Source organism: Molossus molossus, unplaced genomic scaffold (assembly GCF_014108415.1).
Source record: "Molossus molossus isolate mMolMol1 unplaced genomic scaffold, mMolMol1.p scaffold_m16_p_1, whole genome shotgun sequence".
Taxonomy (NCBI): Eukaryota; Metazoa; Chordata; class Mammalia; order Chiroptera; family Molossidae; genus Molossus; species Molossus molossus.
This window is the reverse complement of record NW_023425344.1, coordinates 179,642,374-179,669,793: the sequence shown is the minus strand read 5'-3', so window position 1 is coordinate 179,669,793 and position 27,420 is coordinate 179,642,374. Positions and strand designations below refer to the sequence as shown.

At 39.7% G+C, this 27,420-nt stretch overlaps 1 protein-coding gene across 8 annotated transcripts in view; it reads right to left on the bottom strand.

The window, feature by feature from the left end:
- Positions 1-1,758: 1,758 nt before the first annotated feature.
- KNL1 (kinetochore scaffold 1) overlaps positions 1,759-27,420 on the bottom strand; it is an 86,676-nt gene continuing 61,014 nt past the window's right edge. For 4 of the 8 annotated variants that reach the window (XM_036260029.1, XM_036260023.1, XM_036260037.1 and 1 more), the window contains 13 exons: positions 25,318-25,433; positions 20,043-20,133; positions 19,387-19,503; positions 18,421-18,508; positions 11,740-11,817; positions 11,543-11,582; positions 9,333-9,434; positions 8,814-8,914; positions 4,909-4,977; positions 3,768-3,877; positions 3,463-3,581; positions 2,672-2,794; positions 1,759-1,925 (listed from right to left, as the gene is read on the bottom strand). In XM_036260029.1, coding sequence (XP_036115922.1) covers positions 1,790-1,925; positions 2,672-2,794; positions 3,463-3,581; positions 3,768-3,877; positions 4,909-4,977; positions 8,814-8,914; positions 9,333-9,434; positions 11,543-11,582; positions 11,740-11,817; positions 18,421-18,508; positions 19,387-19,503; positions 20,043-20,133; positions 25,318-25,433 — 1,290 coding nt within the window. In that variant the 3' untranslated portion in view covers positions 1,759-1,789. Of the gene's footprint in view, positions 1,926-2,671; positions 2,795-3,462; positions 3,582-3,767; positions 3,878-4,908; positions 4,978-8,813; positions 8,915-9,332; positions 9,435-11,542; positions 11,583-11,739; positions 11,818-18,420; positions 18,509-19,386; positions 19,504-20,042; positions 20,134-25,317; positions 25,434-27,420 lie in introns of those variants that run through there. The other 4 variants (XM_036260053.1, XR_004959330.1, XM_036260066.1 and 1 more) reach the window with 4 other exon arrangements.

The following is a 27,420-nucleotide window of genomic DNA, read 5'->3' as shown; positions in this document are numbered from 1 at the left end:
TTTTGACTAATAACTCAGAAGTCAAAGCAAACCAAGAGGAATCCACAGGACTTTAATCTAATTGTAAAGTATAAAGTAAAATTTTAAGATGAGTTAGTTTAAAAATGCAAATATATTTTAGTTTAGAATTAAATATAAACAAAAATTATCATTAGGATTTGGCTAAAGTTTGGGTAAAAGTCTTTTCTATTTATCTCACAGATAATAATGATCATTCAATATAAATGGATATTTTATTATTTTAAAGATTTTTAGAGAGAGAGAAACACTGATGTCATGGCTGCCTCCTGCATGTCCCCTACTCAGGATCAAGCCTGAAACCCAGGCATGTGCCCTGAACAGAAATTGAACCAGCCACCTTTCAGTGCACAGGACTACACCCAACCAACTAAGCTACACCATCCAGAGCGATATTTTAATTTTTATATATGAGAAAGGTATGGCTTCACAAACCAGTACTTATATTAAGTTCATTACTACTGTCAGAATTTGACAAAACTGGTGTTTTGGGTATGATATTGTTTGATGTATAATTATTTAATAAAAGAAGTTGAAAATATTGCTTTAAGGCATTCTTCAGAAAGATAGAAACTGCCCAGACAGAAGATATGATATCTCTCTAAACTTCTCTGTATATTTCTATATATTTCCTTACTATATCACAAACACAAAATTAGTATTAATATATTTACATATATGTACTAGGCCAAAATCAATTACCTTTCCCTACAAAATTATGCTTACTAAGAAAACACTAATAGACATTATATAATGAAAGGAGGCAAGGCCCTTAAGAAAAATGGCAAACAATCTTAATAGTTGAGTGCTATTGCTTTCTCTCTCTCTCTTTTTTAATCCTCACCCGAAGATATTTTTTCATTTTATCTTCAGATAGAGTGAGAGGGGAAGGAGGAGAGAGAAATATTGATGTGAGAGAGACACATCAATTGGTTGCCTCCCACATGACCCCAACCACGGCCGGGGACCAAACAGCAACTGAGGTACGTGCCCTTGACCAGAATTGAACCCACGACTCTTTGGTCTGCAGGCAGACACTCTAACTGCTGAGCCAAATCTACTAGGGCTATTGCTTTCTCTTAATAACATTTCTGGAATGGAGAAAAAGAAGGATGAGTAGTTTGCAGACAGGCCCGTCACTATTCCAGGCAGAAGCCAGGAAACCTAAAAATCATAGCTCTATATATGGGGAAATAACTTTATGTTTTTGTCAGTGGTTACACTTGCTCTTACACTTAAAAGTTACTCCTTAGGGCTTGTACTAAAGCAGAGAGACCCATTTTAGTTAAGAGAAATTGTCCCTAAGTGTTCTTTTTTTTTATCCTCACCTGAGGACATTTTTGCATTTATCTTCAGATAGAGCGAGGGGGCGGGGGGGGAAATAAACATTGTGATACATTGAGTGGTTGTCACCCACATGACCCCAACCAGGGCTGGAGACAAACTGCAACCAAGGTAAGTGCCCTTAGCGGGAACCGAACCTGGGACTCTCTTGTCTGCAGGCCAACACTCTAACCACTGAGCAAAATTGGCCAGGGCTGTCCCTAAGTGTTCTACTACTTAAACCTTTACTAGAAAGATAAGCAAGTTGAAAGCAGACTATTTGAGGCCTTTCATTATTCCTGACTGTAGACCTTTAAAAACTAACCCTACAAATTAACTAAATAATCATCAGAAGGAATTTTACTAGGCTTCTTTCTAGGACCTGAGGATGAAGATTAAACAGCGATTGAGACTAACATATCATTATCAAGTGTATTGTGCTTGGTTGCTACAGCTGTGGTCCAAGGGTCAAATGGTAGAAATCGCAGCCCTGAAGCAGATCTTGGTAAATTTGCTTGACTACATTCTTTAGGTAGTTGTCCTCCAGTGGCACTTTAGATAGAAGGGCAGAAATTTCATCTTGGCTGGAAAAAACAAAAGGTTAATTAATTTTTATGGAAACTTATACTTATTTCCATTTCAGTGGAACTCATGTTTTTAGGTACAGTCTCTTGATCTCCCAGGAAGCACAAATAGGCATTTCTAAAAACAATTCGACTATTCAGTTTGAACTGAGATTCTAAAAACCCAAGGATCAATTCTGTATGTAATTGTGAGGTATTCTGACCTAGCTCTTTCTCTGGCTATAAAAATCTAAACTGTTGGACAATTATTGTTTGCTGATGGATTTGAAGTGGGTACATTCTCAATTCTGCCACTTCACAACCTGTTAGCAATGTGTCTAAAAAGCCACACAATATATAATAGGAATTAAGTATTTTTAGGTCTGGTTCCATAGGCTAATTGAGAAAAACATTATGACTGTACAACTTTTTAAATGATTATTCTGTTTTTAACATCATAAAAGATATTCACATATGACCTGGGCTAAATGCAGGATTTTTTTCCTTCTTGATTCTTATTTTAGGTAAGAGTATTTAAAAAGTGGAGCAAGTATAAAAGAATAGACCAGTGGTCTCCAGCAACCTCTGGAGATAGCAATGAAGGACACTGACTTTAAAAGAACACTCTTCAAAGTGAAGTCAGAGGGAAGTAACATTTGGCTTTCACTATGGTCTATCATTTATTGACCACTTTGAAGGATCTTTCAAATTCTATAACAAAGGTAAAAAAGTAGCTGAAAGCCCTATCCTGCTGGTCCTTCACTTACCTAATATTTCCAAGGTGATTTTTAATGGAGAAAGGTAACAGGACAGATGGATATTGGGCTGAGAGAGACAACGTTATCTCAAACTTTGCAAATGCTGCAGAGCTGGAGAATAAAAGTCTCAATCTGTAAAAAACAAAATCCTCAATTAAAAATACAAAACAAAAGTAGAATGAAAGACAAACATAGTTTCTTTTTACAATGGCATATGAAACTTAGGTGTACATTATTTCTTGTCCTTCTCAGACAGAAGGTAAAACATCTGAAACAAAGTATTACTGTCGTTTTTTCATTACTAGTCATGAAACTCATTAATAAAATATTTTTTAAAGTTTTCTACTATTTACTTTAATGATTGAACTGTGCAACCCCAATTCATACGTTGAAGCCCTAACCCCAGTGCACCTCATTATTTGAAAATAGGGTCATTGCAGTTATATGAAGTTCTACTGAAGTATGGTGGGTCCCTAATCCAAAATGACCGGTGTCTTTATAAAAAGGAGACGTTTGAACACAAACATACACACAGGAAGAACGTCATGTGAAGATAAAAAGCAGATAGTGGGGTTATATATTTACAGGCCAAGGAGTACCAAAAATTGCCAGCAATCACCAGAATTTAAAGGGGAGGCATAAAACAGATTCTCTTTCACAGCCCTTAAAGGAACCAACCATGTTGACACTTCACTCTTAGACTTCCAGCCTCCAGAACTGAGATAATAAATTTCTGTTGTTTAAGCCACCCAATTTGCAGTATACTTTGTATGGTAGCCCTAGGGAACTAACACACTTACTCAGTATTATTCACATCTATGTTCATTAGGTTATAATTTGGTCCCCATCTCTTCAAAAACTCAATCTCTTCTCCAAGGAGTTTGCAATGGCTTACTACCAGTGAGATTTCTTGAAGCATCTGGGAAAAATAGAAGAAATTATGGAAACATTTCAGTGTTTAGTGGCTCTTTTAAAAAGAAACCCCAAAGTTAAATAATTTAATATATTTATCATTTCAAGATCCACTATTATACATATAAAATTTTAGTCTGCTTTTTGGGACAGATAACATAATTTGCCTTTATAGACATCTATTAGAATTTACCTTGGACACCTGATGCTGTGTTGTACATTTCTTCTTCCAGGATTCCTGCTCCTCAATGTACTGAAAAATAAGCTTATGAACTAAAATGGAGGAAGGAGGAGCTTTATCCTCTGAGGAAGAAAAAAAAAATCAAAAGCAGAGTATGAATTATTCAGATATTTTATATACATATATATAAGCTAGAAATATTATACAAACCAGAAATACCTTCAAATTGCTAGGTGTCTAAGTATCCTCTCCATTTTATTTTCAAACATATAAATTAGAATATATGGTTCACATAAGACACTTTTATAAAAACTCAAAGTCTTTATCACATACAGAATAAAACTTGGTTAAGAGCATAGTCTTGCCCTGGCCAATTTGGCTCAGCGGTTGGAACATCAGCCTGTAGACCATAGAGTCCCGGGTTTGGTTCCCACTAGGGGAGCGTACAAAAAAAAAGAGCATAGTCTTAAATGTAACATAATTCTGAGTTTAAATCCTGTCTTTCCTTAATACCTGAATAATCCTAAGCACAACACTTATCTCTTTTGAGCTGTAGGTCCCTAATTTGTAAAATGGGGAATAATACCTACCTCATAGCATCGATGTAAGTAATATACATGCCTGATACAAAATAAATACAATGGTAATTTTTAGATTATGAAAATAACTATTATTAATCATTGTTCAAGATTTAGTCATGCCCTGGGTGGTTTGGCTCAGCTGTTAAGAGCGTCAGCACTTGGACTGAAGGGTCTCCAGTTCGATTCCCGGTCAAAGGCATGTACCTGGGTTGCAGGTTCGATACCCAACCCCAGTCTGGGTTGTGTGGGAGGCAACCAATCAATGTGTCTCTCTCATATTGGTGTTTCTCTCTTTCCCCCTCCCTCCCTTCCATTCTATCTAAAATATATCTTTGGTGAGGATTAACAACAACAAAAAAGATTTAGTCATAATAATAAAAAAATCATTTCTTTTTAAACCTACCCAATATTTGGAACATTATCCTCGCAGTTTTATGTCTACTACACATATCTAAGGGAACATTATTATTATTATTATGTCTATTTAACTTAGTATGTGAGGATTCTCAAGGAACAATTTACACTTGTAAATTTCCAAAACATTTTTAGTGGCTTAAATGTTTTGAACTTACCATCTAACAGAGATTGAAAATTCAGGTCAACAATCTTCCTATAAACCTTGTTCAGGAAAGGGAGACCAACTAGGAAGAACCAGAATAAGAACAGTATTTCTTTTTATTATTTGATTTTAAACTACAAACTACATACAACTCAAGAACTTTACAGTCCTACTCTTTCTGGGTAGCTGGACTTTTTCATAGACAGTTGAAGGTTTATACTTGAATCACATTTTTCTCTCTATAAGGCAAAAGCTCCCCTGATACTGCTGAACTATACTGACTGGCAGGCCTTTGTAAGAAATTTAAGATGTAATACTTCTATAGTATATTTATCAAGGCCTTCTCCTTTAACCCTTACCTGTTGTGCAAAGATAATATTATTTTCAGGAATCATATAAAGAGGATATGACCTCCCACATCTACTATCTTTGTACAAATAGAGTAAAAATTATTTGTTTTTAGCATTTTAGTAAGGAGTTTTAGGTAGCCAGAATAGCTGCTTGCTTCTCTAGACTCAAAAGTTATCTCCTGTCTCTATAAGTTCTGATTCTTTTTACTTTGGATTCAATCATGAGACAAATAGACATGATCAATCTATACTTTCAAGAAGTGCACAGCTCAGGGGAACACAGATAACTGCAGTAATAAACACACCAACAACTACAAACTGTAATAAACATTATTAAGAAAAACTTCAGGAGGCAATAAGAATATAAAACAGGAAGATAAGCCCTGGCCAGTTTGGCTCAGCGGTTAGAGCGTCGGCCTGTGGTCCGGAGAGACCCGGGTTCGGTTCCCGCTAAGGGCACGTACTTCGGTTGCAGTTTGTCCCCGGCCCTGGTTGGTCGTGCGGGTGGCAGCCACTCGATGTGTCCCTTCACGTCGATGTTTCTCTCTCTCTCTCCCTTCCTCTCTCTCCCTCCCACTCTATCTGTACAAAAAATGGAAAAATATCCTCGGGTGAGGATAAAAACAAACAAACAAACAAATAAAACAGGAAGATAAGTAGTAGAGGGAATAGTTATAATGAGCGTCCAGTAAAACTCCCCTGAGAAAATGATAATTAAGCTGAGATCATAAGGATTATTAGTAGAAATTTATTTAGTGAAGAGGGGGTACTATGGTCCAAACATTTGTGTTTCCTACAAATTTGTATGTTGACATCCTAATATCCAATGTGATGGTATAAGGGAACTTTGGGAGGTGCTTAGGTCGTGAGGGTAGACCTCTTATAAAAGAGACCTCAGAGCCCAGCCAGTATAGCTCAATGGATTGAGCATCCTACTATTGACTGAGAGGCCCTGGTTTGATTCCTGGTTAAAGCACATGCCTGTGTTTTGGACTCAATCCCCAGTAGGGGGCATGCAGGAGGCAGCCAATCAATGTTTGTCTCTCACATCAATGTTTCTCTCTCTCTCTCAAACAAATCAATAAAAAAAAATGTTAAAAAAATGAGAGAACCCCAGAGAGCTAGCTTGGCCTTTTTCATGTGAGGATACAATCAGAAGTATGCAACCTGCAAAAAGATCCTCACCCAATCTCAGATTTGCAGCTTCCAGAACTGTGACAAATTTCTGTTGCTTATAAGCTACCGCAGTTTATGGTATTTTTTTTTTTTCTTTTTTTTGTCCTCACCCGAGGACATTTTCCCATTTTTTTGTTCAGGTAGAGTGGGAGGGAGAGAGAGAAGAACAGAGAGAGAGAGAGAAACACCGATGTGAAAGGAACACATCGAGTGGCTGACACCCGCACGACCGACCAGGGCCGGGGACAAACTGCAACCGAGGTACGCACCCTTAGCGGGAACCGAACCCGGGTCTCTCAGGACCGCAGGTCGATGCTCTAACCGCTGAGCCAAACCGGCCAGGGCAGTTTATGGTATTTTTGTTATAGCAGCCTGAATGGACTAAGACTGGGGAAAAGCTCCCAGGTATAAGAAACATCAGTATATAGGTCCTGAGGTAGAATGGAATATGATTGAGAATGAAAGACCATAATCTGCCCTGGCCAGTTGCTCAGTGGTTAGAGCATTGGCCTGCGGTCCAGAGAGACCCGGGTTCGGTTCCCACTAAGGGCATGTGCCTCAGTTGCAGTTTGTCCCTGATCCTGGTTGGGTCGTGCGGGTGGCAACCACTCGATGTGTCCCTTTCACCTCGATGTTTCTCTCTCTCTCTCTCCCTCCCACTCTATCTGAACAAAAAATGGAAAAATGTCCTCAGGTGAGGATAAAAAAAAAAGGAAAGACCATAATCTTTTAAGGAAATAAAAGAAATTCATTGTGCCTGACATACAAAGAACAATGTAAGATGAGGCAAGAAAAGGAGAAAAAAAGAGCTTTACAGGCTATATTAAATATTTTGATCATTAGTCTAAGATTAGTAGGTGTATGACCAGATTTCTAACAACCATTATAGTTATAGGAAAGAGAGTAAACTAGAGAAGAAAAAGAGAAGATCTAGAAAGACAAACTGGAATGTTATTGTAGTCATCAAGGTTAGAGATGACTATGGACAGAAGAGGCAAAAAAAAAAAAAAAAAAAAAAGTGGATGAATATTAAGTTAAAATCAGTTAATCTTACTAATGATTTAAATATGCCTGGTAAGGGAGAAAGAGGTATAGAGTGATTCCTAAGTTTTAATTTTGGACCCGGATGGAATTGATAGTATTTATTGTGAAAAAGAACTTTGCCCAGCCACTCTCAGTGGATTGAGTGTCATTCCATTGACTGATAGGTCCTGGTTTGATTCCCAGTCGGGGCACAAGCCGGGGTTGCGGGCTTGATCCCCAGTGGGAGGCATGCAGGGCAGCCAATTGATGTTTCTCCCTCACATTCATGGTTCTCTCTCTCTCTCTCTTAAAAAAAGCCCTGGCCAGTTTGGCTCAGCGGTTAGAGCGTCGGCCTGTGGTCCGGAGAGACCCGGGTTCGGTTCCCGCTAAGGGCACGTACTTCGGTTGCAGTTTGTCCCCGGCCCTGGTTGGTCGTGCGGGTGGCAGCCACTCGATGTGTCCCTTCACGTCGATGTTTCTCACTCTCTCTCCCTTCCTCTCTCTCCCTCCCACTCTATCTGTACAAAAAATGGAAAAATATCCTCGGGTGAGGATTAAAAAAAAAAAAAGAGCCATGGCCAGTTTGGCTTAGCGGCAGTAGAGTGTCAGCCTGCAGACCAATGAGTCTCTCAGGTTTTGATTCTGGTCAAGGGCATGTACCTTCGTTGCAGTTCCTCCCTGGCTCTGGTCGGGGTCCTGGCAACCAGTCGATGTGTCCCTCTCACGTCAATGTTTCTCTCACTCTTCCTCCCCCCCCCCACCCCCCGTATCTGAAGATAAATAGAAAAATATCCTCAGGAGAGGATTAAAGAGAGAGAGAGAACTTCAAAAGAGAATCATGTTTGGAGGTTGGGAGAGAATAAAGATCCTAAATTCCAATTTGACCATGTTTACCCACAGTTGGCTATAATGAAGGTAACTGTTTCAAGAGAAAAGACCTAAAGACACTGACAGACAAATCCAACAAAACAGCTAGTCCTCTCTGGACTTCCAATTAACTTTTAGGTTAACTGAAGTACAAAAATACAGTCAATAGTCACCAGCCATTAGAGTAAATTCTCCGTCATAAAAGAAAGGAACTCAGAGTAAATAGATTTAAATAGCATATTGATCCAGTATTTGGACAGGTAAAATTTCTACTGTCTAATGTAATTCAACCAAGGGCAATTTTCACTAGCTGAATTTTTATTTTACTATTTATCTAGTAAAATAGAAACAAAATTATATTCTGACTAATTGAGATGACCACCTCTTCTAAGATTTTCAGCAGTGTTTTTATTATGTCAATAGTTATTATTCTATTAAAATAAAGATTTTAGCTTAGCCATATATTTTTCTGCAGAGGTATACTCTTACTTTTGTTACCCACCTACTGGCTCTCCAAAAGTGATAGTGAGCTGTATTGTGTCATAAAGAAAGGTGAATACAGCTTGATCATCACTCCACTCAATGACATCCCACTCAGACAAGCTGGAGAGATAAACAAGACAAAAACATTTGTTTTTGAGATAAAAGGAGAGAGTACCATCCAAACAGTAACAGCAACAGCTGCTAGTTTTTCTACTGAATAGGGAGACAACATTTTAATTCAAATATTGTGAATGTACAAACATGGTTTCAAAAAATAATAATAATTCACTCAATCTTGAGTGGTAAATCAGAGATAAATCAAGTCTAGGCAATAGAAATTATTAAATATTTTAAAATTACAATTCCATAGCTCTCTCACTTTGTATACTTTCAACTTAGTGTTGAATACATTGACTCTTTTGGAGGCTACATTGTTAAAACCAGTGTTACATACTATAAACACATGTCAGCTAGTAGGTTTCCACAACCACAAAGGCACAGGATAAAACACAAACTAATGACACCTGCTTTTCCTTACCTCAACTGATCCAGTAGCTCTTCAGTTGTATTTGTTTCTTTCTGCACAAAGTCTATTTGAGCAAGGGTCTGCTCTTTCTGTACCTCTAGTTCTAAGAGATTTCTGCAAAAAGAGTATTCACATAAAAATAAATCCATTGTTAGAGAATTTGGACACTATTAAAATAAAAGGCTTTTGCCCGGCTGGTGTGGTTGAGCGTTGACCTATGCACCAAGAAGTCGTCAGTTTGATTGGTGGTCAGGACACATGCCCAGGTTGTAGGCCTGATCCTCAGTGGGGGACATGTAGGAGGCGGCCAACTGACTTCCTCTCTCATTGATGTCTCTATCTCTCTCCCTCTCAAATCAATAAAGAAATATTATATAAATAAATAAAAGGTTTATGACAAAAAGTCACATGCTATATGGCTCTCCAATGAGGTGAATGGCATCCATTTTTGCATTCTCAAGTGGGGTGTTTTGGAATAAACATGAATCTAGAAGCTTAAGTCTAATGAGGAAAGGCCTAAGTCAATGGCTCTCAAATAGAATCCATAAAGATATTCTTGGGTGTTCTCATTTTCTTTGAGATTATTATTAAAATTTACATTTTCATTTTGATGATAAAACATATAAGCATAATGCAGATCATGAGACTGCCCACCTTAAAACTGAGACATACCATCATTTGGTTTTGTTTAGTTTATTAGATCTAAATAGAACTGATGCTTTATTAGTCATTTGCTAGCATCAATTTAATTTCAGCCAAACATCACCTGTCAAATTAATGTTGTCAATGAAAATTTTACTGGTTTTGTCATTATTTATATTTATATTTAATTTTTTTTTTTTTTTTATCCTCACCCAAGAACATTTTTTCGTTTTTTGTTCTGATAGAGTGGGGGGGGGGGGGGAGAGGAAGAGAGAGAGAGAGAGAGAAACATCGATGTAAAAGGGACACATCAAGTGGTTGCCACCCACACGACCCAACCAGGGCTGGGGACAAACTGCAACTGAGGTACATGCCCTTAGCGGGAGCCGAACCCAGATCTCTCTGGACCGCGGGCTGACATTCTAACCGCTGAGCCAAACCGGCCAGGGCTTCTTTAAAAGGATCCTGAGCCCTGGCCAGTGGGGCTCAGTTGGTAGAAATATGGTCTCATACATTGAAAGGTCAAGGGTTCGACTCCTGGTCAGGGCATAAACCTGGGTTTCGCATTCAATTCCTGGCCCCAGTCGGGGTGTGTATGTGAGGCAACCAATCAATGTTTTTCTCTCACACTGATGTTTCACTCTCTCTCTCTTATTCTCTCCGTCCCCCCTCCCCTCTCTCTAAAAATCAATGAAAAAATGTCCTTCGGGGAGGATTTTTTTTTTATCCTCACCCGAAGACATTTTCCCATTTTTTTTTGTTCAGGTAGAGTAGGAGGGAGGAAGAGGAACAGAGAGAGAGAGAGAGAAACATCGATGTGAAAGGGACACATCGAGTGGCTGACACCCGCACGACCGACCAGGGCCGGGGACAAACTGCAACCGAGGTACGCGCCCTTAGTGGGAACCGAACCCGGGTCTCTCAGGACCGCAGGCCGACGCTCTAACCGCTGAGCCAAACTGGCCAGGGCTTTTTGTTGGGGGAGGGGATTGTTAAAAAAGGATCCTGAGCCCTGGTGGGCTTGGCTCAGTGGTTAAGAGCGTCAGCCTGCGGTCCAGAGAGACCCGGGATCGGTTCCCGCTAAGGGCACGTACCTCGGTTGCAGTTTGTCCCCGGCCCTGGTCGGTCGGGCGGGTGGCAGCCACTCGATGTGTCCCTTTCACGTTGATGTTTCTCTCTCTCTCTCTCCCTCCCACTCTGTCTGAACAAAAAATGGAAAAATGTTCTCGGGTGAGGATAAAAAAAAAAAAAGGGATCCTGAGCCCTAGCTGGTTTGGCTCAGTGGTTGGAGTGTTGGCCTGTGGATCAGAGAGTCCCAGGTTTGGTTCACGCTAGGGGCAGGTACCAAGAAAAAAAAAAAAGGATCCTGATATTATTCAAGCTGGAGAAATACTGCCTTGGAGTAATTCCCTGTAAACAATAGTGCTTAGAAAATATTGTCAACCCAGGGGTTAAGGTCAAAACCCTGAATCAGTCTTAGTCAATAATCTTGTCCTCAGTCTTGTCTGTTTCTGGGGGTAGGAAGTCATTTAACCTTTTGAAGTTTAGCATATTTTCTAACACTCAAATTGAAGGCTGACCTTTGAAGCTTTTCTTCGTCAGTTTTCAGCTGTTCCAGTTCTTTGAAAAGAAAAGTAAAAACAAATCTATCAGAATAAACACACTGAAATGTTACAAAAATCACCTGTTTATTACAAATTCTAGCTCAATTAATCTCACCGAAATAAACTCAGAACAAAAGTTCCCCCCCATTTATCTCCTTGATTAATTCAGTTACCTTTTTCTGCAGCTCTCATTTCAGAATCCCATTCTTCCATAGGAATATCTTTCTCTTCATCCCCCAAATTCTTTATTTCTAAAGTAGACAATGTGCATTAAAATAACCAAGTCAAAAATAATTTAAAAACTGGACACAAAAAGAAGAGATGCTCTTTCTCCCACCTTTCCTTGCCAATAAAGCACTGTGACATAATTATAATTTCATAAAAAAACGTGCTTCTAGTAGCAGACAACTGAACTTTGAGCCATATCACAGTGATCTCTAATAGCAGATTTTCAAGGGCCATTCTGAGTTGGAAATTGTTTATACAAATTTTCATAATCAAAGTTATCATTAGGCAAGCCTATGGACTAAGCAAGAATAGATACTGAATGCACACACATTTAACGTTTTTTTATTTACTTTGTTTCTAAAACCTTAGAGTCGTCCAGTAGTAGTGTCAATAAAAAACAAAAAAAACCCAAACCCTTGGAATCATCCTTAAAACCACACTCTCAACCCCAACCCAAACCAAGTTTAGATTCAAAAACATTTTTAAATTTTTTTTCTTCACCATCACCAGCTTCCCTTAATGTAAGCTACTGTCTTTTATTTTTTTTAATATATTTTATTGATTTTTTTTTCAGACAGGAAGGGAGAGAGAGAGAAATGTCAATGTGAGAAAGAAACATTGATCGGCTGCCTCCTGCATAACCCCAACTGGGGATTGAGCCTGTAAACTGGGCATGTGCCCTGACCGGGAATCAAACCGGGACCACTCAGTCCATGGGGACGATGCTCAATCCACTGAGCCACACTGGCCTAGCTAAGCTACTGTCCTTTTATTTTTTTATTTATTTTTTATCCTCACCCGAGGACATTTTTCCATTTTTTGTTCAGGTAGAGTGGGAGGGAGAGAGAGGAACAGAGAGAGAGAGAGAAACATCGATGTGAAAGGGATACATCGAGTGGCTGCCACCCGCACGACCAACCGGGGCCGGGGACAAACTGCAACCGAGGTACATGCCCTTAGCGGGAACCGAACCCGGGTCTCTCCGGACCGCAGGCCAATGCTTTAACCGCTGAGCCAAACTGGCCAGGGCACTACTGTCCTTTTAAAAAAATGTTTTTTGTTTATTGATTTGAGAGAGAAAGATCTATTTGTTGTCCCATTTGTTTATGCATTCATTGGTTGATTCTTGTATGTGCTCTGACTGGGAATCAAACCCACAACCTTGGTGTAGAGGGACAATGCTCTAACCAACTGAGCTATCCCGCCAGGGTGTACTGTTCTTTCTTCACCATACCAATTCAATAACTACTGAACTACTTACATTTATTACTGATCTATTCAAATCCTATCTCTACACTGTAGACAGTGCTTAACAACCTTCAAATGCCTGTTCACTATTTTTAAAAAAGTCAGAACTCCTGCCATGGCCAGTTTGGCTCAGCGGTTAGAGTGTCGGCCTGCGGTCCAGAGAGACCAGGGTTTGGTTCCCGCTAAGGGCATGTACCTCGGTTGCAGTTTGTCCCCCGGCCCTGGTTGGTCGTGCGGGTGGCAGCCACTCGATGTGTCCCTTTCACATCAATGTTTCTCTCTCTCTCTGTCGTCTTCTCTCTCCCTCCCGCTCTGTCTGAACAAAAAGTGGAAAAATGTCCTCGGGTAAGGATAAAAAAAAAAAAAAAGGTCATAACTCCTGCCCTGGCCAGTTTGGCTCAGCGGTTAGAGCGTCAGCCTGTGGTCCAGAGAGACCAGGGTTTGGTTCCCACTAAGGGCACGTACCTTGGTTGCAGTTTGTCCCCAGCCCCAGTTAGGTCAGGGCCATGTGGGAGGAGGCAGACACTCGATGTGTCCATTTCATGTCGATGTTTCTCTCTCTCTATCTCTCTCTCTCCCTCCCACTCTATCTGAACAAAAAATGGAAAAATGTCCTCTGGTGAGGATAAAAAAAAAGTCAGAAATCATTAAGAGGCCCTCTTTGGCCTGGCCCCTAGTGACATCTCCAGCTTTGTCTCAGACAATGTTCCCTTTTGTTCTCTCTATTCTAGCCATGTTGGTCTTATTTCAGACCCCTGTACTTGGTACATTCTTTCCCACAGAAGGGCTTCTGCATGTGTTATTCATATTGAATAGTGTGCTTTCCCTCCCATTCTCATTTTAACTCATCATTCTTCATACATTAAATGTCACTTCCTCAGAGGGAAGTCTCTCCTGACTCAACTAGGTCGGAATTCTGTTTCAGGACCTTACAGCACATGTAACCTCTCTTCCATAGCACTTACTATAACATTATTTCTTTAATTCTTACATTCTCATCTAGACTAAAAACTCCACAGGGTACAGAGGTTTTTTTGTTGTTGTTGTCATTGTTAAATTCTCACTCAAGGATATTTTTCCATTTATCTTTATTTTATTTTATTTTTATCCTCGCCTGAGGACATTTTTCCTTTTTTTTTTTTTGTTCAGATAGAGCGGGAGGGAGAGAGAGGAAGAGAGAGAGAGAGAGAAACATCGACGTGAAGGGACACATCGAGTGGCTGCCACCCGCACGACCAACCAGGGCCGGGGACAAACTGCAACCGAAGTACGTGCCCTTAGCGGGAACCGAACCCGGGTCTCTCTGTACCGCAGGCCGACGTTCCAACCGCTGAGCCAAACCGGCCAGGGCTCCATTTATCTTTAGATAGAGTGGGAGGGAGGGGGAGAAAGAGAAAGAAACATCAATGTGAGAGAGATAAATCGATTGGTTGCCTTCTGCACTACCCTGACCAGGGACAGGGCTGGGGACTGAACCGCAACTGAGGTACGTGCCCCTGACCGTAACCGAACCCTTAGCTCTTCAGTCCATGGGCTGATACTCCAACTGCTGAGCCAAACCATCCAGGGCCAGAGTTTTTGTTTTTAATTACCATAGTATTCTTAGCACTGAGCACTATTTATGACACTTACTAGGTATTCAGTATATTTGCTCAAGGAATAATGAAGGAACAAGAAAGAAATAGGCCCTGGATGGTTTTGCTCAGCGGTGAAAGCATTGGCCTGCAGTCCCGAGTGAACTGGGTTCTGTTCCTGATAAGGGTTGCAGTTTGTCCCTGGCCCTGGTTGGTCGCATGGGTGGCAGCCACTCGATGTGTCCCTTTCACGTCGAATTTTCTCTCTCTCTCTCTCCCCCTCCCTCCCTCCCACTCTACCTGAACAAAAAATGAAAAAATATCCTCAGGTGAGGATAAAAAAAAAAAAGAGGAGCCTGGCCAGAGTGGATCAGTTTGTTGAGTGTTGTCCTGTGCACCGAAAGGTTGCTGGTTTGATTCCTGGGCCAGGCACATAACTGGGTTGTGGGTTCGATCTATCGAAGTTTGGTTTGTTTGGTAGCAGGAAGTTTAGAAATTCAGGCCTGCCCTGGCCAGGTAGCTCAGTTGGTTAGAGTGTTATCCTGATATTCCAAGTTTGTGGGTTTGATCCCTGGTAATAGCACATACAAGATGCAACCAATGAATGCATAAATAAGTGGAACAACAAATTGCTGTTTCTCTCTTTCTCTCTGTCTTAAAAAAAAAAAATTAAGCCCTAGCCAGTTTGGCTCAGCGGTTGAGCGTCAGCCTGTGGACCAGCGAGTCCCAGGTTCGGTTCCTGCTAGATTCCGCTAGGGGCACGTACCACAAAAACAAAACAAAACAAAACAAAAAAAATTAAGCCCTGGCCAGTGTTGCTCAGTGGTTGGTGCACCGGCCCACACACCAAAGGGTCATGGGTTTGTTTCCTGGTCAGGGGCATCGACCTGGGTTTAAGGTTTGATCCCCGGCCCCAACTGAGGTGCATGCAGGAGGCAACCAATCAATGTGTCTCTCTCACACTGATGTTTCTATTTCTCTCCCTCTGCTTCCACTCTCCACACATCAATGGAAAAAATGTCCTCGAGTGAGGACTAACAAAAAAATAAAATAAAATTTAAACATAAATAAAGTAAAAAAGAAGTTCAGGCCTAGTGGCTCTCCCCCGCACCCCATTTAGAAGAAAGTAAGATAATGAACAAAGGGGTGGGGCAGTCTAAGATTATAAAATTCATATATTTATCAATTCAATGTAGAAAACATGTAATAGACATTTATTCTGTGAAAATCATAGTTTTAAGAATTTTGAGCCCTGCCGGTTTGGTTTAGCAGTTAGACTGGAGAGTCCTGGGTTCAGTTCCCACTAAGGGCATGTACCTTGGTTGCAGTTTGTCCCTGGCCCTGGTTGGGGTCATGTGGGAGGCAACCAGTCGATGAGCCTCTCGCATATTGATCTTTCTCTCTCTGTCTCTTCTTCTGCTTCTCCCCCCCTCTCTCCCTCCTGCTCTATCTGAAGATAAATGCAAAAATGTCCTCGGGTGAGGATAAAATAAAAAAAAATTTTGAAGCATATGGAAAAAAATAAAAGCTAATCTTTGTTCCCATGAAATTCACAATTTAGCTAGGAAGATAAACTATACAAAAGTTACTATAATTACAAGTAGATGTGATAGGTACTATTAGAAATACTAACAAAATTGCCACAGACGCTCAAGGGAGATAGAGACCACTTCTGGTAAAAAACAGAAAAATGTATTAACAAAGACAGAGTGGCAGGACTGCAGAGAAATGACAAGATTTGGTTGGAATTTTGAATGTGTAAAGGAGTAATTCAGTAAATCATGCAAGAAAGAAAAAGATCTAAAAATGACTGTAGAAAATGTTGTATGTCAAGCTCAGGAGCTTGGACTTTATTTCATATTAAATACAAACTGTCCATAATTAGTATTCTGGCAGCAATATGCAGGTTGGACTGGAAGGAGATAGAATGAAAAGTGTAAAATTTTTCAAGTTGGAAGGCTTCAAATAGCACATTTCAGAATTAATGATAGCCTTGATGGAAATGGGAAAGAATACAAGAAATGTTGAAGAAGCAGATATGACAGAACTTGATAAGAGGCTCGAAGACAATAAAAGTTTTGAATTTTTTACAATATATAAAAATGGTGATGCCCTGGCCGGTTTGGCTCAGAGGTTAGAGCGTTGGCCTACAGTCCAGAGAGACCTGGGTTCGGTTCCCACTAAGGGCATGTATCTCGGTTGCAGTTTGTCCCTGGCCCTGGTTGGATCGTGCAGGTAGCAGCCACTCAATGTGTCTCTCTCACATCAATGTTTCTCTCTCTCTCTCTCTCTCTCTCTCTCTCTCCCTTCCTCCCACTCTATCTGAACAAAAAATGGAAAAATGTCCTCGGGTGAGGATTAAGAAAATAAATAAATAAATAAATAAATAAATAAATAAGGTGATGCCATCAATAAAGACAAGAAACATTAAAGGAAAAACATGTTTTCAGATTTATTTTGGAAATGGGAAAAGGATAAATTCCATTTATTCACACAAAGTTTATGATGCTCAAGGACATGTTTGCAGAGTTTCAGCAGGAAGCTAGAAAAGTTGAGTCTGGAACTCAAGACAGAGAGGCTAAAGATGCCCTCACCCAAAATGATTATAAGCTACTAACAGCAAAATCTGTTTCTTACGTAGATTTTTTTCTGATGCAAACATAGTATCTGGCATGCAGAAGGTGCTCAACAAAGGCTTGATGAATTTACCTGAATTTGGAAATCATTCATATAAACAGAATTGTTAAGGCAGATGAAAGCATTAAAGAGAGAGAATACAGAAATGAGTAGATGATAAAATCTAAATCCCTACATAGGGGTCAATTAGAGAGAGGCCAACAGAAGAGCTAAAAGAAACAACCAGGACAACAGAATAGGGTCAGGGTAGTGCAATATCAGTCAAGGAGATGCAAGATTCAAGAAGAAAATAATAATCACATTCACAAATGCTTAAATGGGTCAAGATAGCTAAGGAGTGAGAGTTACCAAATTTGATGATTATGTGGAATTTTGTGGTCTCTGAGAAAGTAGTTTCAGGATAACAATACTAAACAAGTTGGGATTAAGACATGTCAAACTGAAAGGTTCATTTTTATTTTCTTTAAAAAACATTATTGATTTTTAGAGAAAGAGGAAGGAAGAGAGGGAGAAACAATGATGTGTGAGAGCGAAACATTGATCAGCCACCTCCCCAACGAGCCCACAACAGGGCATGTGCCTTGAACTAGAATTGAACTGGTAACCCTATGGGGTACTGGACAATGCCCAACCTACTGAGCCACACTGGCCAGGGTGAAGGGTTCATTTTTAGATAAGTTCATCTATTTAAAAAACAGAACACTGCCTTGGCTGGTTTGGCTCAGCAGTTAGAGTGTCGGCCCGCGGACCAAACGGTTCTGGGTTCAATTCCAGTTAAGGGTTCATACCTTGATTACGGTTTGGTCCCCAGCCCTGGTCGGGGTCATGCAGAAGGCAACCGGTTGATGTGTCTCTCTCACATCCATGTTCCTCTCTCTCCAAAAAATCAATAAAAACATATTTAAAACAAACAAACAAACAAAAAACCCAACAAAAAACTGATTATGATCTAGATTATGAAGAGCTTTCCAAAGAGACTTATTATCTTGGGCATCTGTTGTTGATAGTGTTATGGAGGACCATAGTAAAGGAGTTTTAATTTACTCTAATTTCATGTCTTGAGCTACAAATATAAGGCATCAGCATAGTGTTACCAGCAATCTGTATGAAAGAAAGCATTTAGATAAAATTAAGTTTTCTTTTGAAAAAATATTCAAAATACTTTACCCATTTCCACCTCAGTGAGACAGTTAGCAATCTTCAAAAGTATGTTGTCCATCTCATCTATTCTTATTTGGAGTTTCTCCCTCTCATTCTAAACACACAGTATTAGAAATTGTCAAGTTAAAGTTCCAAATAAAACATTATAACATTATCATGTTTTAAATAGCTGACATAATTGCTCTAAATCATGAACAGACAGATCTTAAAATGAAGGTCAAAGTTTCCAGTCTCGATTTAAATATTGTTTCAAAAAAAGAATTCATTAAAAATATCCTACGGTCAAATCAATATGGGAAACACTGGTCTAACAAATCATAGCATTTTTTTTCTTTTTAGACTTCTTAAAAAAGGTTTTTAACTGTATACATTAATATGGTAACTGCTATATTTCTCTGAAAGGGTAATACTGCATATAACATTTCCCAGATTTATTTGCTAATAAAACGTTTTTAAATACAGAACCTTTCTTAAAGGACATTTTGGGAAATGCTACTTTAAACACATACACAAACTTACACAGCTAGGTATGAACTATGTGAAAGATAATACAATAGTATAGGCCTTAGCAATGAAAGATCAGAATCCTATATTGTTTTATTTCAATATGTATAATGGATAACAAATTTGAGATAAGAAATAGGCCCATACTAGTAAATACATTTTAGAATTACTCAAGGGGTTGTGAACACAATACTGTGTACAGATGATGTGTTGTGCAAAAGTGTATCTGAAACCTGTATAAATCTGTTAACCAGTGTCACCCCAATAAATTCAATAAAAAGAAAAAAAATTACTTAAGATTCTAAGATTTGCCACTTTTAATAAATTGAACCCTCCCCCTCATGACCAATTCTAAGTTTTTGCCCAAGTCTCATTCATATGTCTAAGAAACAGTCTTCATATTCCACAACCATCACAAAGTAATTTTAATAGATCTTTCCTTCTGTGCTATTAACTGTATCAAATTACCTGAGCTGACTGCACCAGCTTGCTGTAGAGAGCTATTTTTCCTTGGTGAGTGAAGATTTTAGTCATCTTTGTAAAATGTGATTTTATTTTGTTCAGGTAAATTCCAAAAGCCTTCAGCTGTAAGTTAGAAAAGGCAAATGATCTGAGTAGACTGGTTCAGATGATACATGCTAAGCTTTGCCCATTCTAAACTCTGATACCTAAAGGGCACTTCTCATTTACAAATTTAATTCCACTGAATAGTTTAAAAGCACAACCAAATATTTTAATTTTGATTCCTGCTTTTATTAGAAATTTAAAAATGACAGGCCCTTACTTAATAAAACTCTTTTAATATATTAGGACACATTAAATGAGTTACTTAATTATTTATTTAATTAAATCTTTTCCTCATCTAAATCTAAGTGAAAAATAAACAAGGAGAGAACTCTAAATAAACCTCAACTCCATTTCATATATTAAATTGATAAATTCAGGTTTGAAAAAATTATACATTATAACTACTCATGTATAATTAAAACCTTGGTAACATACTACATCTGAGAAGTAAATTAAGGAACTTATCATTAATTACCAAGTAATAGTCACCTATTTCATAATAAGAATTGTTCAAAATGTCTATAATGATTCCCATTCAGAAAACGAGACAAAAGTACCTCCTCATCAGAGCAATGTCTCATTTTTTCCCATAGGTTCCTATTTACATGAGTCAACAGTTTATCTTGATTCAGTGCAGAAAGCTTTAATCTAAAATATAAAAAAGTTCATTAGTACAGGGTTCAGAAGTCAACTTAAATGAATCAACGCTGATCTACAGGCCTACTTAATTCTTCCTACTCCCTTTTCTACATAAAAAGAGGGGAATTCATTCAAGAACAGTGACCAGCCTTATTATTTTTCAACAGTTAAAAAATGTTATGAATCAAAAAACTTCTCACAGCCTTGGCCACTTGGCTCAGCAGTTGGAGCATTGGCCTGTGGACCAGAGAGTCCTGGGTTCAGTTCCCACTAGGGGCATATACCAAAAAAAAACAACTTCTCACGACTTATAGTCAAGATGGTGGCGTAGGTAAACACGGTACTCGCCTCCGCATCAAAATGACAACTGAACTATAGAAGAAACATCCTTCAGAATTGAATGGAAGTCCTACATCTATGAAATTGAAGAAGCAGCCACGAGATTGGTAGGCGGGTTTGAGGCACAGACAGGTTGTCCCACATCCGTGTGGTGGATAAAAATCAACACAGATACCTCAGCTCTGAAGGTCCTTCCTGAGGAGTGAGAGGTCCCTGTCCCATACCAGGACCCCCAGCTCAGGGTTCCAGTGCCAGGAAGAGAAGTCCCCATAACTATGGCTGTAAAATCCAGCAGGAATTGAGGATGAGGAGATGGTGGCTGTTGGAGTTCCAGGTAGTTCTTCTTAAGGGGCTCGCCCAACACAGACATTAGGGGAAGAATTGAGTTGTTCGGCATAGGGGTAAGGGCTGGAGAGGCAGCTTTCTCCAGGACAGACATTGGTGTAGGCCATTGTTCCTTTGGTGAGCCCTTCCCCCAAGAGGCCTGCAGATAGGCACTATATCTGGGACTCCAGCAACGGGGCTCACACTGTTTGCCCCACCACAGTTATTCCCTGAGGCCCTGCCCCACCCAACTTTTGGGCCCACCCAAGCTGTTTCCAGTGGCTTTACCATAGGATTGGCCTGTTTTGGCTCCTGCTTCAGAGTTTCCTAAATTCTCTCAAATAAGCAGCATCTGGCCTCAGGGAGCCCCATACCTCTAGCTAAATGGCCCCGGGCCCCACACTAGAAGAACCCAGCCTTAGTTCACAACTTGGCTTTTCCTGGGCACCTCCAAGCCCAGCACAAGAAGCAGTCATTGGCAGATAGCTTTGTAGCTTATGCCTAGTACCTCTGGGTAGAACACAGGCAGTGGCTGACCTTACCCCAGAGCCAGCACACCCAGTGGACAGCCACAGACCACATGGAAGCACCATCACCTAACAACCTCCACAAGTGACATACTCAAGGAGTGGCCTCAGTGGGCACCAGAGCCCTGCAGAAGTAAGCCTTGCTCTGTGTGGTGGGCCCCTACACAGCTGATCATCCAAGGTAGTCAGAGGTCAGTGGGCACAGCCAGTCCTTGCAGCTGATCAGCCAGAGTAAATCCCTCCCACTGATGTGCCAACAGCAATCAAGACTCAATTACAACAGAAGGGTGCAAAGTTCACATGAGGGGTGCACCTCAAGGGCCTGACTGGGGTGACCAGGGAGGCTGTGCCACTGGACCCTACAGGACACCTACTACAATAGGCCACTCTAAGAAGCCTAGGAGACATAACAACTCTATTTAATTAATACATAGAAACAAACACAAAAGAGGCAACCAAAATGAGGAGACAAAGAAACATGTGCCAAATGAAAGAACAGAACAAAACTTCAGGAAAAGAACTAAAGGAAATGGAGATAAGCAATCTAACAGATACAGAAATCAAAACACTGGTTATAAGGATGCTCAATGAACTTAGTGAGAATTTCAGGGAACTTCATAAGAACTTCAAGGAATTTAGTGAGGACCTCAAGAGCATAGAAAAGGACCAGACAGAAATGAAGGATGCGCTAATTGAAATAAAAAGTAATTTACAGCCCTGGCCGGTTTGGCTCAGCGGTTAGAGTATCAGCCTGCGGTCCCAAGAGACACGGGTTTGGTTCCCACTAAGAATTCAAAACATGTATCTCGGTTGCAGTTTGTCCCCGGCCCTGCTTGGGTCATGTGGATGGCAGCCACTTGATGTGTCCCTTTCACATCAATGTTTCTCTCTCTCTCTTCCTCTCTCTCCCTCCCACTCAATCTGAACAAAAAAATGAAAAAATGTCCTCAGGTGAGAATTAAAAAAAAAGTAATTTACAGGACTCAATAGTAGAGTAGGCAACCCAAGAAGCAAACCATTGATTTGGAATATAAGGAAGCAAAACATAACCAATTAGAACAGCAGAAAGAAAAAAAATTTTAAAAAATGATGATAATGTAAGGAGCCTCTGGGACAACTTCAAGTGTGCCAACATTCACATCATGGGGGTGCCAAAAGGAGAAGAGAGAGCAAGAAATTGAAAACCAATTTGAAAAATCTAATTGAAAACCTATGTGACAGCCCTGGCCGGTTTGGCTCAGTGGTTAGAGCGTCGGCCCATGGACCAGAGAGGCTTGGGTTTGGTTCCTGCTAAGGGCACGTACCTCGGTTGTAGTTTGTCCCCAGCCTCGGTTGGGGTCGTGTGGGTGACAACTAGTCAATATGTTTCTCTCACATTAATGTTTCTTTCTCTCTTCCTCCCTCTCTCCCTCCCGCTCTATCTGAAGATGCATGCAAATAAAAGTCCTTGGGTGAGGATAAAAAAAAAAAAACGAATACAGGAAACTTCCCTAACTTGGTGAAGGAAACAGACATACAAGTCCAGGAAGCACAGAGAGTCCCAGACAAGGTGAACCTGAAGAGGTCCATACAAAGACATATCATCATCAGAATGCAAAAGTTTCGACAAAGAGAGAATCTTTTTTTTTTGATCCTCAACCAAAGATATTTTTACATGTATCTTCAGACAGAGTGGGAGGGAGAGAGAGAAACATCAATGTGAGAGACAGCAAGACCCCGATCAAGGCTGGGGAGGAACCGCAACCGAGGTACGTTCCCTTGCTGGAATCAAACCTGGGCTCTTTGGTCCATGGGCCAATGCTCTAACTACTGAACCAAACCAGCCAGGGCACAAAGAGAGAATCTTAGAAGCAGCAAGAGAAAAGCAGTCCGTTACCTACAACGAGCTTCCATAAGACTGTCAGCTGATTTCTCAAAAGAGACTTTGCAGGCCACAAAGAAGTGGCAAGAGATATTCAAGGTGATGAAAAGCAACGACCTACAACCAAGATTGCTCTATCCTGCAAAGCTATCATTTATAATCAATGGACATATCAAGAGTTTCCCAGATAAGAAAAAGCTAAAGGAGTTCATCACCACCAAACTAGTATTATATGAAATGTGGAAGGGTCTTCTTGAAGGAGAAGAACAAAAATACGAACAATAAAATGGCAGTAAATACATATCTATTAACAATTGAATCTATAAATATCTATTAACAATTGAATCTATAAACAAAATGAGAAAGCAGAACAGAAACAGACTCATAGATACAGAGAACTTTTTGGTGGTTGCCAGATGGGAGGGGTGTTGGGAGTGTGGGTGAAAAGGTGAAGGGATTAAGAAGTACAAATTGGTTGTTAGACTGATGAACCTCAAAGGGAAGGAGGGAGGTGGGGCAGGAAGAGAAAAACCAAATAACTTATATGCATAACCAATAGACACAGACAATAGTGTGGGGAAGGCCTGATGGGGGTGGAAGTGGGGAGGGAGTGGGGATGAGTGGGTCAAGGGGGAAAAAAGGAGGGACAGCTGTAATACGCGTAACAATAAAGATAAGTTTTGAAAGGAAAAAAAAACCCCTCACAAATAGATATCTCTTCTTAATGTTATCAGCTTATTTCAACATGAAAACACAATGCTAATAAAGAATCCTTATGGCCTGTAAATGCATATTTGTGAAGTTGTAACAATTATTTTAAATAAAAGTTCCCAATTCAGTTCGAAGTCCTATTTCACCTTTACAGAATAGCATTTATAAAAGTAGCAAAGATATATATTAGTCTCTTGTTAATAAGCAGAAGAAATAAATTTCTATCAGAGTTAAAGATATATACAGGCATAAAAATGTAAAATCAAATAGTAGAGCACATCTAAACAGACTACTCATTGTATTTCATTAAAAATAAAACATTCTTAAACAAATCATGAGATGCCCAACTCATTTAAACAACATGAAGAAACTTGTCTGACTTGTTCAATGAAGAACCCCAGTACTTAGAACAGTTCCTAACACATAGCAGGTGCTCAATATATGTATTTGTTGTAATAATTTGACAGTATCTTAAGTCTCTGTTTTTAAGACTACATACTTTTCTGCTAGATTGGTTCAGATTTAGTCAGATAGCTCTAGATAAGTATGATATAAAGATTATTTTGGGTTGCAAGTCCTAATCTACCTGTGGGAATCTAGATATACTGTACCAAATTTGTAAATTAATCCACAGTATCTATATATACCAAAACACTAAGCTACAGTCTGGGTAAAACCATGTTCTTTTATACATGCAAATCAAAGGCAAATGTGATTAAATTACAAACCCTAAGACATTCTTGCTTTTAGGTGCTATATATAAATCTATAAAGTGACATCTCTCTATTGAAGATGTTGCTTTGCAATCAATTTATGATGTCATAATTTAATAATTGTTCACTGAGGGCATATTTTGTTAAAAATGGAATCAAAACATTTTATATACATAATTTTCTACTGTTCATATCTACCTTCTGAGTAGCTATCATCCCCAATTTATGGATGTGGAAATAAAGGTTAAATGACTTAAATAATGTTAGTTAGTGTTATAGCCAGAATTGAACTTCAATCTGAAAGCTAAACTCTTTCTATAAGCATACTGTATTATCTCACCAATTAATGCCATCAGCTTTTTTCTTTTTTTTTTTAATACATTTTTTTTTTAATCCTCACCCGAGGACATTTTTCCATATTTTGTTCAGATACAGTGGGAGGGGGAGAGAGAGAGAAACATCGATGTGAAAGGGACACATCGAGTGGTTGCCACCCGCACAACCCAACCAGGGCCGGGGACAAACTGCAACCGAGGTACGTGCCCTTAGCGGGAACCGAACCCAGGTCTCTCTGGACCGCAGGCCGACGCTCTAATCGCTGAGCCAAACCAGCCAGGGCCCATCAGCTTTTTTCTATGCCAGTATTATTCTAATGAAAACCTTACCACACAGATTGTTCACCCACCCAACAAACACAGAAAAATGAAAACTTTCATACTCTTCAATCTTTTGGCGAAGAGCCTCACAATCTTCTCTATAAATCTGTATCTTGGGTCGGTAAACATATTGACTTAACATCAGATCTTCTGGAGTAGGTTGAGTGTTTATAGTAAACTGGAAAAAAAAACAGTCCATCAAAACTGGTGTTTTGAAAACAAACCATATTTAAGAACTGTTTCAAGTTTCAGAATGTCTATATTTTAAAGTTCAACAAAGAAAAATTTGAATACTCTATTAAAATTCTTACACCCAGGAATGTTATAAGTTTGAATTTGAATTCAAGTCTCTGACATCAAAGTCCATTTTCCACAGATGTTTAGGGAAACTGTAGATGTTCCACTTACATGGAATTGTGATGTTATTTATTTATTTGTAAATCCTCACCCGAGGATAGTCTTCCATTTATCTCCAGATAGAGTGAGAGAGAGGGAGGGAGGGAGATAGAGAGAAACATCAACGTGAGAGGGACACATTGACTGGCTGCCTCCCGCATGACCCCAACTAGGGCCAGGGATAAACTGCAACTAAAATACGTGCCCTTGACCGGAATTGAACCAGCGACTCATTGGTCTGTGGACCGACACTCTAACCACTGAGCCAAACGGGCCAGGGCTGTAAGTTATTTTATTTATTTATTGTTAAAATATTTTTTATTTATTGATTTTAGAGAGGGAAAGAAAGAGAGAGAGAAACATCGATGAGCGAGAACACTGACTGGCCACCTCCTGCATGTGCCCCACCAGGGATCAGCCCCACAACCTGGGCATGTGCCCTAACCGGGAATCGAACCAGTGACCTCTTGGTGCACGGGGTCAACACTCAACCAGTGAGCTACACCAGCAGGGCTGTGATTTTAAAATGGCTATGCCTCAACCCATGCACCAACTGGTCACTCAACAAAGGTGGGGGGAAAAATTGGCTATACAATATTTTAAGTAAATCAACACCTAAAAATTCATTAGCTTTACCATTTACCTGCATTAACTATCCTCCTGCCTTTTAAGGAAAAATGTTTTTATTGATTTGTTAGAGAGTGAGGAAGGGAGAGAGATAGAAACATCAATGTGAGAGAGAAACATAGATTGGCTGCCTCCTGCACACCCACCACTAAGGATGAACCCGCAACCTGGGCATGTACTGTGACCAGGAATCCAACCAGGACCTCTCAGTTCATGGGACAATACTCAATCCACTAAGCCAAACCTGCTGTGCTGCTTCTTAATTTCTAAGAACCTAAAGAATGCTTAGGCCTTTTATTAGTTCTAATTTTATTGGATTAAGATCAGATGATATGGTCCATAAAATCTCCATTTTTTAAATTTGTTAATGTTTTCTTTGTGGCTAAGGGCATAATTGTTTTTTTTAAATGTTCAACAGACTTAAGAGATAAAATATTCCTATGAAAGTATTATGTTTTTCTAATAATCTTTTAGATTTAGTTTGTTGATTGTATTATTCAAATATTCTGTGATCTTACATGTTTATTTTGAAAAATGTTTATTAAAAACTGCTATTCTTAGCCCAGTTGGTGTGGCTCAGTGGCTGAGCATCGACCCATGCACCAAGAGGTGGCCGGTTCAATTCCCACTCAGAGCACATGCCCAAGTTGTGGGCCCGATCCCCACTGGGAGGCACGGGGGAGGCAGTCAATCGATGTTCTCTCTCATTGATGTTTCTAGCTCTTTCTCTCTTTCCCTTCCTCTCTCTCTAAAATCAATAAAAAAATATTTAAAACAAAAAAATTGCTATTCTTAGATTTTTATAATTGTGGGAAAGAGCATATGTTCAGGAAAAAAGTATCAAAAACAAAATAAATGACAAGAAATGAGAAATATAAAATTTTACCTTATGAAAATTCATAATATAAAATATCATTTTTAAAAAAATATTTTTCTCTACTGATTTTAGAGAGAGAGGAAGGAAGAAGGAGAGAGAGATAGAAACATTGATGAGAGAGAACATCTACTGGCCACCTCCTGCATGTCCCTCCACTGGGGATTTGGCCCACAACCTGGGCATATGCCCTGATTGGAAATTGAACTGGCAACCTGTTGGTGCATGGGTCAATGCTCAACCACTGAGTCACACCAGCCAGGCATAA